This window comes from Hippopotamus amphibius, chromosome 8 (genome assembly GCF_030028045.1).
Source record: "Hippopotamus amphibius kiboko isolate mHipAmp2 chromosome 8, mHipAmp2.hap2, whole genome shotgun sequence".
Lineage (NCBI taxonomy): Eukaryota > Metazoa > Chordata > Mammalia > Artiodactyla > Hippopotamidae > Hippopotamus > Hippopotamus amphibius.
In genome coordinates, this window is record NC_080193.1 from 95,498,416 (window position 1) to 95,514,460 (window position 16,045).

General features: G+C 35.4%; 1 protein-coding gene across 1 annotated transcript in view; it reads right to left on the bottom strand.

Annotated features, from left to right (window-relative positions):
* Window positions 1–16,045, bottom strand: part of CPS1 (carbamoyl-phosphate synthase 1) — a 126,524-nt gene that overhangs the window by 37,960 nt on the left and 72,519 nt on the right. Inside the window, exons 22-24 of the mRNA XM_057745630.1 lie at window positions 3,389–3,530; window positions 1,989–2,054; window positions 1,410–1,473 (exon numbers count right to left, since the gene is read on the bottom strand). Coding sequence (XP_057601613.1) covers window positions 1,410–1,473; window positions 1,989–2,054; window positions 3,389–3,530 — 272 coding nt within the window. The remainder of the gene's footprint in view (window positions 1–1,409; window positions 1,474–1,988; window positions 2,055–3,388; window positions 3,531–16,045) is intronic.

Below are 16,045 nucleotides of genomic sequence, written 5' to 3' on the forward strand. Positions count from 1 at the left end.
AAAGTGAACATATTGACCTCAGTACACAAAAGTACTGTAGTTCAGTTAGTGATCAGAACACTTGAGTTCTTGTTTCAGTTCTTCCATTTACCCTGCCTGTCTGAGGGCCAAACCCAATGATCCCTGAGGTGCCTTGCAGCTCTGACATATCTTGATTGATTGGAAAGTCTTGGCCTTTCCAAGGATATCCTTTTAAGCTTCGCAAGGCCACCCCATGCAGAGTGAATGACCTTCTAGGAAGTAATTTGAAGTATAATAATGGCCTAAATGCCTCAAAATATCATCTCTACTGGGATGCCATAGAACTGAAAGTTCTGGGATTTGTACTAATCCTTTGCATTAGGGCTTTGTCTGCTAAAAATTCTTGTCAGAAGAATAAGTTGTCCAGATATAGTAGCATGTTAAATCTCACTATCAATTAAGTACACACTTGATTATTAGTTCAGCTAATCTTTCCTAGGCCCTAAAGTAATGTAGAATTGTTGCATAAATTAAGTAAAATTTGAAGAGAAAAGAAGAAAGGTCTAGAGAAGAGAAGGGTAGATCCTGGTAAAGGGGTCCAGGCCATTTAGCAATCAGATAACTAAAGTGGCAAAAGTATAAACACTTTTGGCCTACTTCAAAATTTGGCCAAAAATTGGCAAACTACCATATCCTGAAGCACTCAGTTAATTGTAAAACCTGTAATAAACTATGCTTAAAATAACAAAATAAGACCACACATATTTAAATCATATATTTCATCATTTCCATATTAGAACGCCTTGCAGAGACTAAATGTTACATATACTTATTAAGAAAGATCATTGTCTATTTAAATATATACTTTGTAACTGTAATAGATCTTAATTCATTATTAAATATCTGATTTTATGTGACTGGGAGAAATATAACAATTTCTGGTGAGAATGTTTTAATTAAATTATGTAATACTCTTCCTGTGCCCCAGTGAGAAAAGCTCTTTGCATCTGATGTCAACAACAAGTCATGTGTTAGGTCAGATACTGGATCTACAAATACAGTCACTGGCCGCTGATGTATAATGTTCTTGAGCAAGTATAGATCTTTGTGAAAAACTATGAGGGAAGAGAAAAAGTCAAGGTGTAATTCATTCCGCCACCCCAGTAAGAGGCTCAATTTAGTTCATGAGGATGAAAATGATAAAGGGATGATAAGGTAGAATGAAAGGAGACGGAATTTGTGGTTGAGGCCCACATTTGAGTTCTACTTCTATCACTTAATAGCTGTATAAGTTGGGCTACATATCTCTGAACCTCTGTTTCCTAATTTGTAAAATTTTCATTATTACAGCATTTATTTTACATGGTTCTTAGAATAATGGAATTAACATGTGTGAAAAATACTATGTAAACTGAAAAGTCCTATGTAAATATAAGTTACCACTTTACCAATGTGATATGGACCACAGCCCAGCACCATCATTCCATGTTCATCAAAATTGATATCATGCTCCTGAGGGGGAAAAAAAAGGAAGAGGTGGGAATTATTACATTATTCTTCCCTCTAATTAAACTGTTTCCTGTCTTTGAGTGTGTCTTTCCCTTTCTTCCTCTTGTTGATATGCATCTTCTATTAGTCTTTGGGAACCCATAAGTATAAAGTGTTATACAAGTCCTACTTATTCCTAAAAAAAATTATTCAATATTTTTAATTAGTCACAAGAACACAACATAATTGAATGTTCATGTAACCACTGTCTTTTTTTTTTATTGAACTACAGTTGATTTACAATGTTGTGGCAATCATGTAACCACTATTTTTACCTCTTCACTTGTTTGATTTCATCATCTTAAGGCAGTTCTTAAAAGACTGAGTACAGAAACATATCATCACATTCAACTCACATGATGTCATTTTTATTACCAAGATTACTAGATAACCAAAGACACACAAAACATATATTCCCCCATGTGGACCATTTACTAAATCTAGAGCTTTCTGCATTACAGAGGTATGGCAATTCCCACCTGACCATTGTAGGTAACATAGAGGTAGTTTGTTACTGATGGGTATTCTGCAGCCAGTGTATCAATCTGCAAGAGAAAATACATACATACATAAATTCAAACATAAAATAAATACATACATACATAGGAATTTTTACTCCCTTTATTATAATTTTTGTTCTACATTCATATTCCTTTAACGCCCATTACTATCAAATATAAAGACGAGAAAAAGGTATGTATGATCCAATTGCTTTCTAATTCAAAAAGTGAGAGGGAAGGAAAAAAAAACAATGATGCAGTTTAGCTATCACTTGGACAATGAATGACAATACACAGAACATCAGATCATTACACAGAACACAACAAAGTGGTCATATAGTCAACTGGTTACCAGGAAAACTTACCCAACCAGCTGTCTAAAGCAACTGCAAATAAAATCTAAAATCAGGAGAAAATGACATATATATAAGGATGTCTTTGGTTTGCAAATTAATGCATAGGATTTAAGTTACCTATGGCACTGAGCAATGGGATGACATGAATATCACAAAGCATGGGGAAGAAGGGAAGGGAACAAGATCTCATTCAACATATTTGGGAAAAGTAAATCAATTCTGCTCTCAAGGGCCAGGAGCTCAGCTTAGTGAGCAAGAATTTGGGGCTGACAGGGCAAACTAATGTAAGGCAAGTGAGAAGGAAGAAAGATAATAGTTGCTGAGTAGAAAATATTTGGCCTCAAGCTTGAGACCTAAGGTTATGTGTGTGCCCCGGAGCAGACGGGGAGAAGCCAATGATTTTAAAGGACAAAAACCAGCTGGTGGTACTTTAAGCCAAAGCACCTCTTCTACTAAAGGCCAAAAAAAAAAAAAAAAAAAAAATCACAATGGTACACCTATGAAAGTTCTTGTGTGATTGTCATGAATACTAGATGAGCTCATTATGCCCAACCCTATCACAATGAATACTAAATGAACCATAATGATGGGGCACTTAAAATAAAGTATTACCCTGTAAAAAGTCAGTGCCAAAAGAGATAACTAGGCTTTTCAAGAAGTTTCAGCCACTACACTAGGGCATTTCAAGTCCTTCTATTACACTAAGGATTTCTCTTACTACAGATACATTTGCACGTGGGTCAAAAGCAGAGGAGAGGTCATTTTGATTTTTCTTTTTCGTTTAGGCCAAGAAAATCATATACATACTCTTCCCTTTATATCCCAGTGCCCCTTCATCCTTTCCTCTTTAAAGCATAAATCAATCCTGTGCTGAAGAAAATAAGTGATGTCATGGGCATTGATAGGACAAGTAAAATCACTTTCGAATTCCACACCTTTCTATTGACAATGGCCCTATGAATTGGTGCCTATATTTCACCCAAGGCATCCTGGGAAGAAAGAAAAACTCCTTTTCCCCTTTACCTGTTTAACCCAAGGATGAATGTTTTTCTTTAACCTCAGCTCCCTTGTCTGGGCCTCAGTCAGCCCGAGGCATTTTGAAATCTGCTTGTCTGAGAACCCAATCTCTTTTGCCTTTTTCAGGGTTTCTTCTGTAATGGTATCACTAGGATTTAATGAAAAAGAGCATTCAAATTTAGACCAAACACAATAAGCAGCAGTGCTATTCAATTTCAAAATCATCAAAGGCTCCTTATTTTCCAACTTCAACATTCTTAGGCCTCCTGCCTTTTAAAAATACACAAATAACTCACTAAGTCATCTAGCTTCTATGAAGTCTACTATTTGCAATGCTGACTTTCTCAAAATGTGGTTCCCCACCTTCACACCCTATGTACTCTCTTCTTATTTCCTGAAAAGTAGCTTCTGCACCTACTGACATATGAAGTTGCTCTTTCAAAAATAATCAGGACCTCCTAAATCCAGGAGGATTTCTCAATTTTCATCTTCTCAGTCTGTCAGCATATGACCCTTTTGATGTTCCATTCTTTAAAAAGATATTTTTCTCTGGCTTCTAGTAAGCTGTGTCTCACCCTACTTTATTACAACAACAATTTACTGTTTTCTCTCCAAGGCTCTATCCTCTGTAACCTGCTTACATCTGGCTACTTTCTCTCCCTTCCTAAAATTAGCCACTGTCATTGGCTCGAGTAGGATAACTAATTCATGATTCCCAACTCTGTAGCCCCTTCTCCAGTGTCTGACCTATGCTCCCGGTCTTTATGGGCTTTGAGAATTTTTTCACCTGGGCATCCCAACATGGCATCGGACTGGGTATCCTCTTCATAAACTGTCTCTATTTACTAATGTCACATATCTCTCTGTGTTGAGAATACAGTTCTGTGATTTTATGATTATTTTCCACTCAAGCCAGATTTGTCTCCTCACTTTCCCCATGCTGATTTCCACGGTGTAAGACACCATTCACATTATTTCTCGCACCTATGATACCTTTGATATTCCTGTTACCTACCCATCTTCTCTTCAACTCCCAGCCATGCTTCATAGTTCAGCTAAAGTCAAGGCTCATCTTTGAAGCCTTCTTAGTCTGCCCTAACCCCATAGATCTTCCTGGGCTCTTAACTCTTTTGTTGGAGCCAGGGGCATAGTTGGAACCATACTGTTTAGCATGTCATCATCTTTGGATATTTTTAATGTTTCTTAGCTTTTGCTCAGCAGCCAGACATTTTTCCTGCTAGACTCAATTTCCATGAGAGCAAAGAATGTGTACATCTGGCTCATTTAGCAGATTATTCCCAAAGCCTAGCACACTGTCTGGCTCACAGACAGCATTCAATAAATATTTATTAAATGAATGAAGGAAACTGTAACTCTAGAACTTTTTACTTTATAGAAAAGACAAAAGTTATTGAAATCAGTTTATAACTAGAATTCAAAATGTACACAAAATAATTTGCAAAGGGTCGAGGTACAGAAAAATTAAATACTACTATAAAAGGATCTCTAACCAAATAGCTGTGGTCAAGCTGTTTCAAGCAATAGTCAATACCACAAAATTCAATTATGACCGTTTGGTAGTCAATACAATGAAATTAAAATATAACGGTGGGTTGTCAGAAGATCTAATAATAAATAAAGCATTTCCATTGAAATTCTGTGAATAGAATGTAGTTGAATTGAATCTACTGCATTTTGTTCATTCTATCTTTCAATCTTCTTAATTTAATTAATTCATATTCTGAGTTTATGGAAAAAAGAATCAAGCTGCTACACTTAATAGCTATTTCTCTGGCTTTTTATATCAGTGATAGTTTGGATTTCTGAAACTAAAGCTCTCCTTAGTCAATTTGTTTTCTCTGTCTCTCAAATCTATTATTTCTCGTAGTGAATTTCTTTTTTCCTATCCCCATTTTGATTTCTTAATCTTCTCAAGTATTTAATAAGCCTTTCCTGAGAACAACACATTTTCCTGTCAAATTCCTGAAGACAATCTGACTAGTAAGTATTCTTAGTCACTTACTATGTGCCAAGCACCGTGCTACCTACTTGAGAACTATGCTGTCCAATACGGTAGCCACACATGACTATTTCAATTTAGATGTTAATTAGTTAAAATTTTTTTTTTATTATTCAGAGCCACACTTTCACTAGTCACATTTTAAGTGCTCAATAGTCATATAGGCTAGTGGCTACTATATTGGACAGTGCAGATTATAGAATATTTTATCATCACAGAAATGTCTACTGGACAGTGCTGCTCAAGAAGATACAAAACAGTATTTGAGACAATGCAGTGATAGAGAGTGATTCTAAACATTTTATGGAAAGAGAAACTATGCGACGCAATGTGAGGTCAGAGAAAAGAGATAACAATGTGAATTGTTTTACTTGAGAAATACTATGGAGAGACTTCCCTGGTGGCACAGTGGACAAGACTCCATACGCCCAATGCAGGGGGCCTGGATTCGATCCCTGGTCAAGAAACTAGATCCCACATTCATGCCACAACTAAGGAGCCAGTGTGCCGCAACTAAGGAGTCTGCCTGACACAACTAAGACCTAGCACAACCAAATAAATAAATAAATAAGAAATACTATGGCAGTAGAGGGATGAGAACAGAGCCATAAAGTAAGTTCAGGTTTATACAGATGAAAGGAGTTGACAAGGCAAGGGCAAGTGCATTTGCAATAATTTAAGGCAGCAATAGGCACGGCAGGTGTAGGAAACATACAGACGATTTGTGGTTGGAAAGAATTAGTAGGGAATTGTGGATAGTGAAGGTGGGGCAGCACTCATTGTCATTCCTTCATTAGTGCTTCAACACTTGGTGAACAAGTGCTTTGTGTATCAGAGCACTATCCTATGTATTTAAATGATGGAGAGAGAAAATATCAAATCTCTACATTTAAGGAGATCAGAGTACACTAGGAGGCAAACAAATAGCCATCTCTCTGATAGCACAGTGAGAGGTGCTATGAGATAACTGTATGCAAGAGGAGGAGGTGGTTCAGAGGAAGTGCTCCCAGCTGCTACTGGGCAAGTTTGGATAGTCTTTACCCAACAGGTGATGGCTGAGCTTCTGAGGGCCCTTGAAACACCCAAATTTATGGTGTTTGCCTTTAGTTTTGCAAAAAATAATGTTTGAGACAAACTCAGAGGAAGGATTTTTTTTGTTGTTGCTGTTGCTATTTGTTTTAGAAATGTATATTTCCACTCTCCTTGCCAAGACTATGTTCCTAAGCCAATTGCTCACTTTTTATGTGCAAGAGTGCATAGCCTCAAAGTGGAACTGTTTGACAAATAAACTGTTTTCCTAAATTAAAACTTTGGATGATATTCTTTTTTAATCATGAGTTTCCTGGATGGCTTCAAGTCATGTTTACCTGTGAGGAAAGGCTACACATTATCTCTGTGATCTTCAATCTTATTAAAAACACAGGTATGAAGCTTGAATTAGGTGGAGAAATACTGTAGATATAACATTGAGCCAATTCTTACCCATAGATTTTTCTGGCTACCTGCAGAACATTTTCCCATCATTGTGGGATGGCAGTAAAAGGAAAAACAAGCAAAAATAAATAGATCTTCAACAAGACCTTTATTATCGCAAAAAGCTATCAGGGCAAAACCTATATTATGTTATTATATCAACAACCACACTAACTAAAATGACTAAATCCAAATGCTGAACAACAATGGTCTGGACACACATAAAAGAAACGTGTCTTGAAATGAACCATCACACCTCTAATTATGACTGTGAACTAGCACAAATGCAAGTTCTTCAAGTCCAGAAGTAGCGTATCTATCTTTAGCTCTTTTGGTGAGCTTTTTGTTCTATTTTGCTTGGAATGACTTATTTTTATTTCTTATTATATGGAGGATCAGTCAATTCTTCAAAGGCTGCTATATTGCTTTAAATAAAAATTATAAATAATGCTATTAAACAAACAAAAAAAGACAATTTAGATTCCTCAAATTTCTATTAGAGATGCAGTAAATTTGCATTTGTTTTGTCTACATTCAGCAATTGCAGTCATTTCTATTGCTGAAATATGCATAATTCCTCTTATTCTTTTCCACCAAAAGAGCCCAATAGAGCATATAAAGACATCTCCAGCAAATATACGAAGTCTTCCTCCTTCACCCACCAAATAAAATTGGACTCTTACCAGAAAACAAGTAAAAAAAGAAAAGAAAAAGGAAGGCTGATTGATAGAATTGGCCCTGTGCATACAAAAGTAAAGTGAATTAATTCTGTGCTCAGCTCTGTGCCAAAAAATAGCTAAGACTAACTCAGTCATTACTGTTCCTCATAGCATCCCCACCTCAGAGAATCTTCATTATTTAAAGAGGATGCTGAGAAAAGCAACAGCAGCACAAAATAATGAATAATGAATAACAGAGTTTCAGAATGGGGGTGAAAACTACTTCTCCATAGGCACCCCCTCAAACCGTACCAGGTGAGAGCTCTAAAACAGAAGCTTCAAGCTAGACCTGCAGAGTGCATGTTTTAAGCTCAAACTGATTCTCAGAATATTTTTCTTAGTGAGCCAAATACTGCTTTAACTTTCACTCAGTATTCAAATAACTAGATCAAGAGCATGATGTGATATTTTTAAACATCTTAAAAATTAGATGGATTAAATGGGAATAACATGAATATGTGCACGTTCATCTATCTCAGCGTGAATGCAAATACTGGGTAAGTATGTTCCTATGCAGTTCAAAGTGATAGATCTACTACAGGATTTCATTCATGGTCCCTCGGGTTATTAATTTGTGCTCTTTAGACATGTGCATGAAATAATGCAAAGCACTTTGCAATCCCCCTCCCTGAGAAAAGAGATGTTAATTCTGACCCACCACAGCCATTAAAAAGACACAGATGAGTTAGATTCCTTCCTACACTGACTGCACCCCTAATCCTGTGGGGTACCCCTAACTCCAAGACAGGATGTAGGTGGCTGCTCCCTGTATTTCCCTCCTTCACTCTCTCCTCTGCTTCTGCATAACACAAGGGTTGGCTGGCATGTCGTTACACACAGAAGAAAATTCACTTCATATCCTACTTGTTCTGATACCAAATTTTATTTTGAGTTCCATTATAATAAAATAAGAGACAGTTTGAAGACACGATTCATTAGCTTTGGGCCAGTGATTTAGATAAGGTTAAACCTCTTCAGAGTCAAATGCAAGATGAATACTCTTAAGTGAACATAAAGCTCACTTAATAATGTGGAGATTTAGATATACGCTCCTCATCTTTATCTGCCCATCTTGAGCTGCCCTCCATTTTGCCTGCTAAAAGGAACTTCCATCAGTGTGAGATTTTCTTTTTTTAAATCAAGCTAGGTAAAAGCTTGTTTTAGGGACAGGGCTATAATATTTCTATTTTTTCAAAGGAAAATGAAAACAATTTGGAACAAACTCAAAACAGAATAATTACTAAAAGAAAGATAAATGCTGAATTTGTAACTCAAAACTGCTTTTTGAATTCCTAAGTAGGGAATGCCCCATTTATATTATATTGTAAATTGAGGAAGCATTATACCAAGCAAGAAATGTGCTCAGCTGAATGCAGCATATTGCACTAAAGAACAAAGTGTTAAAATATGTATAATAAATAAATAGCCTCTCTGTTATTCAATATGTATTTGTGTGCACTAGTATGTGTATGTTTATCTTTATTCCTTTGAACATGAATGCTTTAAATCCATATTTCAGAACTGTGTCCTCTGAAATACACTACATATACAACTTTCCCTTCCCCTACCAGCTTTCCTTGCTTTCAGAGTTCAAGGGCAAACTCTTCATAGGTTACACTTTGATCATTGCATAATAGAATCTAAACAATAAAACAAAGAAACACCAAATAGCTATGAGGCTGGCCTTTTCATAATCTTCAGTTTCTCTCTACTTAGCAGCACAAAATGACAGTGTGAAATTTTAAAGGGGGAAAAAGGTCTCAAAAACAGACATCAGACTTTTATACACTCTGCCATCATCTTGTAACGGTTAGACAGGATGGCTCGGCTTCTACAGCGAGAAGTCTCTCGTGTGTCCTCCCGTTTCATAAACAACACAAGCCTCTCTCCTCTTTCTCCTCCACTTCCAATGTAGATTTTGTTGTTGTTTAAAATTCTACCCTGTCATCTCTGAAGCTTCCTCCACTCACACTTAGCTTCAATAATAAATGATAAAAGGAAATGGAATAAATTCCCCTTAATGAGGAAATTTTCACCTGGCACAGAGGAGCTGGGGAAATCTATTAACCGACTGGAGGAACGCCTGCAGCATCTCAATTACCAGGGGAGCCCGCGTACTTCACACAGTCCTCTCTTCCACTTGACTGGCTTTTATCTGATCCACCAACTCACAAGTAATACTAAACAAATTTCCCTCCAGATTGCACAAGCTCTAATGTGAAAATGAGCACTCCACTTGGCCTACAATTATGAGATGGGCTTGCAATTTTATTATTATCTTCTTTTAAAAAATCCCCCAAAGGGCAGAAGCTAAGAAAAACACTAGGCCTGATGTTCAGTAATGACACCAGCTTTAATAAGGAAAGAGAACTGAGTAAGATGTATGTGCTCTGTGCTAAGACCCCTCACCAGCCTCTCCTCAGAGTTTTGCAGGGCTTCACTGATTATTTTTGGCATTTCACAGGTTCAAGACCATGCCACAATCACAATAATGCAATCAAGTAAGAGAAGTTATTTGTCTTCTCATCTTTTCTTTCAAGGAGACAGGTTGTTACCTCTTCCCTTGAGAGAAATGAAAAAGACATTTTTCAAAAGCAGCAGTAGCATTTAGAAAAGCAAAGGATAAAACACAGGAAATTGGGTAAATACTACCATTTTCTCTTAATTTTTGAGAGCACCATGCCTTATTCCTGTACAGCAATGATGTCTTTGGAGGAATTAAACATCAATCTTTATATCTCATGTCCAGGACAAACAATACTTAGATCTGAAATGTTCATTTGAAACCATGCCAATATGAAAAGTATTTATTAGAACCTGGGTTCACTTACCACTATCACAATAATGCTATAAAATTGCAAGTACTGATTTTCAAGGCATGACACCCTTAAAATTATATTTCACCTTAAAGGATATTAACAGCAACAAAATCAAAACAAAGAAGAAAACCTATGAGAAATTGATACTGTAGATATTTTTAAGTAGGCTATTTTTTAATTCCTGAATACTATGTTCATTTTTAACCTATCTTTAGTGATCCCAATAATCCAGAAATATTGTTATATATCTTTTAATCTGGTAAGGTCATTTATATACTGTTGATTATAACATAATAATTATATTCTATGAATACCAAGAAATGAAAATGGGGAAAATAATCTAATATAGGTTAGGTTAATCATAATTTTTTCTCTTAATAAATCACATTTTGTACCTCAGTCATCCTTAGTTGAAAATGCTCTCAATTCTCTTTCTCTGCCCTTGATTTGGTGACGATGAAAAAAAATGGAAACCACCTAATCACAGTAATAAGTCGTGTCTATTAGGGTACAAAAAGATTTTCTGCTACATTCGGAAAAGCATGCTTCTACGAAGAAAATAGCTTTCACCTGATCAGACTGAGCTAAAAGGCAAAGTCTAAACTATGAAATTTCTGTTATTTATGCTTAGCAAATTTATTTATAATTTTAAATACATTCAGTGTATTTTTTTTTCAAAAATTAAGAGGATGTATTTAGTAAGCAAAATCCTGGATTTCTCCATGAATATAGGTCTGTTTTATATCCAGAATTTAAATCCAGCAGATAAAAAGAAATATTGTATAAACCCCAGTAGAAAACTGACATTGAATGAGCATTCTTTGATGTTTTAAAATTTGTTATTTCACAAAGAAATTTATTCGGAAGCCCTATATTTTAAAACCTCTTCATTATCTTTGTTTAAAGCAAGTCATGTTTCCATCAAGTAGTTTTTCAAATAGCACATGTTTTGTCCAAGCAACAAATGTATAACTTTGAATATGTAACTTTCTTTGACTTCTAGAAACTATTACCTAGAATCTTATTAAAATTAATTACTTAAGTAAAGCCTACCTACTGATAACTACTGCATAGATTTTTTCTTAGTAAATGTAACATATGTAGGAATAATTTTTGATCAAATTTTTCTAGTTCTTGAATGAGAAAAGGTAAGCCTTTTCTAGAAAGGGGAAAAATAAGAAGCCATTTCCAGGAGGATGTGGAAGAAGTCTAGAATTAAAATCCTGGTGACATGTCACACTATATGTTAATTTGAGGAGTACTACCTATATGGAAGTTGAAAATCTTTATCACTGAGGGTTTTTCAGAAGAAGACATATAATATCCAGATAGCAAAAATTCTCATCTATTTCATACTAATGACTATATACTCAAGAACTGAATATCTCCTCCCTCAAGCTATCTAGAGCAAAGGATGGTCAATTAAACCAGGCCACTGGCCAAACACAGATAGTAGATAGAGTATGAGACAGTGTGTGTAATATCAGCCTAGCTATGTGATGGCCATTATGTTATCATTACTATATTTACAAAGGCAAATAGTGCCTAATTGCCTACTTTAACCTGAGCTAGGTCAACATCACTGACCGAATCTGGAGTCAAGCTCCAACTACACTGAGAAAAAAATCTCATCAATAAGATGAAACGGTAAACATTGTCAAGTGTTTAGCACAGTGCCAAGCACGTAATAAGTGCTTCATAAATGCAAATGCCAGAAGATGAGGAAAAGGGGAAGAAGCAGGAACTAGAGAGGAGAATGAGAAAGAGGAGGAGGAGAAGAAGTAAGAGGAATTCAGCAGAACAAAACTGGCAAGTCACCTAAAAGTGGCCTAAGCACCTCAGCTCTTCGGAGGTTCTTCCTTCTCTATGTAGCGTTCCTGTATCCAGATCTCGAGGGGTGAGGCCCACCATACTTTGTACCTCTTGCAAAGCATAAACAGTCTCCTGGAGAAAATGTTAACCCAGGCTTTTACTCCGCTGTCGGGAGGTACGGCCACTGCCTCACTCCTCAAGATAGTCATCACCCACTTCCGCTCCCAGGGCACCCGCGGAGGTTCTGCGCCCGTAAAGGCACCTCAGGTATGAATGAGCAGATGAAAAATCCTGGGGGCTAGTGAGTGATTATTTAGCTTCTGTAATTATAGCTCAGACAGACTATTTTGCCTAAATTTAATTTCCATTGTATACTTCAGGAGGTTTTAACTCATACACACATTAACATGGAAGATAAGGCTTTTGCATTGTATTTAAAGAAAAAAATAAACGTATATTATGTGTGTGTGTATATACATATATACACTGTTTTATAAACACAGCAAAATTTTAAAAGAAAATTCTTATGCTAGCTCTCCATACCCTTGAAAATTCTGTTGACATCTTTTAAAGATGACTCGCCAAGGCTTTCTCCCTGCCAGGCCCCTGTGTTCTCCTCACAAGAGTTCTAGGGAAGGGCACATCTCTTACAAGGCTTCTGCTCTAAGTGGGGTCAACAATTCAGGCAGGAAAACACGCAGCTCACAACTTGACAGCTAAGGAGGAACTGATCTCCAGCTGTCTGATTTAAAAGTCATATCTCTACAAAGAAGCTTTTGAAAAGTGTTAGTGACTAGAACTGAAGGCAGAAGCCCTAGGCTAGATTTCTTGCTCTCCTCTGACTGGTGTGACATAAAGTATGACACACACCTCTGAGTGACTCAGTTTCACCGTCTACAAAAGTAGAATAGGGATTATTTTCCACTCGTATTATAACAGAAATGCAGTGTCACTAGAGAAATACAAATCTCTGTATTAAAAATATTCTCATTACGTGCTTTTGCCTTAATCGTCTTTGCTGATTAATTAAATCAGAGCCTTCACTACCTTTGTACATATTTGTGAATATTCCTTACAAAAAATTTTCTAAAAATTTGCAATTTTGACAACTTAGATAATTTTTTAAAATCAAAATTATGTAAATTTTGATTTGTTCTCAACAGGCAATAGAGTTTATCATAGTCTAAGTATTATAATGCTCCCAGTGTATATAATCTCTATATGACAATAAAAACAATTAGATAAATCCCCTTATATTAGAAAAAGTTTATCCAGAGCCTTCCTAGTAAATACATAGTCACTTAAATAATGAAAACCTAGAGATGCTGATTTCCAATGTCTTCCAACACGGAGTTTATATTTTATTTTATTTTTTAAGAACTTTTATTGAGATACAATTAACATACAATAAACTGCATATATTTAGAGTGTACAATTTGGTATCCCAATCTCCCAATTCATTGCCTCCCCAACCTTCCCCAACATGGAGTTTATATTTTAGATTACACATTTTCCAATTAATAATTTTGTAGGTCCCTTGGGCAACCAGGAATTGTAATGCATTTTTCTCCACTCCAATTTCCTTTCTTTGTCATGACTGAGAAATTCTGATTTTCACTTTCTAGCAAGAATATTTTTTCATTTATTTACTGGAAATATTATCATACAGATATTAGAGTTTTTACTCTATGCAAGGTCAATTCCCAAGAAAAAATATAGTAAATAAAGAATTGGAAGCTATTCTTATTTGTTCCAGAACTCTGACACTATACTTTAGAATGGCGAACTCCATTCTTCATTCACACAAATCAGCAAAAGCTCTTAAGAAAATCTCCTAATAAAAGTCTATTAAGGCATCACGGTCTTTGAAACTTGACCTAATGGAGTTGACAGTTTTATTGGAGGATGTTACTAGCATGTATGTAATAATTACAGAACAGTGAGTGAAACTGTGTGGCTCCAACTATTATATACATCGAGTATAATAGGTAGACAATATTCGCCTTAATTTCTGTTCACAGCCCTAATTTCCTTAGAGTAAGATTCTCATTTTTATGAAATACAGCAGAAATACAACAAAATAAGAGGAAACACAATTTGTCACTTCTTAATTAGAATTTATCCATTTTTGTACTCCCTCTTTCTCATTGCACATTTGGTCCTTATAATCTAGCTCCTACTCTTACCTCCCCATTATCAAATTTGGTGGACTTGCTCAATTCTCTCCTTCTCTGCTCTCCTTAAACCATGACATATTGTTGAAAGTGTCTTCCTGTTTTATTTATTTATTTTTAATTCTCTCTTCCCTTGGTTCCCATGGCATAGGTGTATATTGAAGAAAAGATGCTGTCCTTGGATTCTGCAAGTCCTGAACTCAAATCCTGGCTTCAATGTGCACTTCCCCTAAAATCTTGAAAAATTTACTTTAACATCCTGAGTCATCGTTTTGTTTATAAAATATGGGATAGGGATGCATACCTTCTAAGAACTCTTAAATTGTGACTTGTATGAGATAACATACACAAAGATCTTAGAGCTTTTGTTTTTAACCTGCTTTGAACGTTTCTGGCTTTGTATTTCTGCCTCTTGTTGGTCCATTAAAAGCATCCTGTCATATGTATACTTAAGTGTATACAAATCTTCAGATTACAAATCTTCAAATACAAATTTGAAGATTATACAAATCTTCAAAAACAGATTACAAACCCATTGAAGGCAACTAACAATACCATTTGGTCTAATAACAGCTCCTAATGTCCTCAAGCAAGTACACAACCTATCATGCTGAGATCACAGATATTGACATAGGGATAATCTATTAAATCCTGACTATTAATAGATACATACATACATAGAAACCATGAGTATATGTTATTTTAAATCAACTTAAAATTTTGGAACTGTCAAATATATAAGAATCTATATGCAACAAATATAAAATATTTATTTTATGAATGATGTGAACATCACTCTGAAAACATTTTAAGCGAAACATACATCTTGCCCATGCCAGACTCAAGTTCTCTCTCATACTTTTGAAATGCATAATTACTTATCAAAATTATGAAACCTGTTTAAATAATGAATTCAATGAGGGTTCTGAGAACATTAAATATTTGATATAAAATTTTATTCAAGATGTACCTGATACAATACATTATTAGTTAAAAAAATTAATAGAGGCCTGTCAAATCTGTGACATTGCCTAAAATATCCTATCTTGCCGCATGGAACATAAAAGCAAATTAAAAATTAAATATATTTTTGGCATTAGTTCACAGGTGTTTAAATTCTCACAGTAACGCTCTTCTTTCCCAGAGAAAAAAATAACCCTGTAATGTAAGGTCCAATATTTGGTACTCTTGAAGAGATTTATTAGATAAATGATTTAGAGTATGAAGTCTAAAACCATAGGATAGTGATATGTAGTAACTAATAACATTGTTTTCCTTTAGAGTCAATTACTTTATACATAATATGTTACATACTCATCTCAGCATGGCTAGCTAGTAAAATAAGAGAGTATATATTTTTTAAACTAGGGTGAAACTGAGACTTAGAAATATAGTGCGTAGTGAAGTCAGAGGACATAACCTATTTTCTGCAAATCAGATCAACGGGTTCCACTAAAGGGTCCAACCATTTCTAGTCTCATTCTGCATTCAAAATAATAAATACCCTCACACTTAGTGTATATATTAGTGTATAATATATATACTTAGCATGTATGTGTCTATATACACATATATATACATGTCCACAGACTGGAGTGGAGAAAACAACAAATGGTATCACAAGCATATATCACAATAAAGAATCA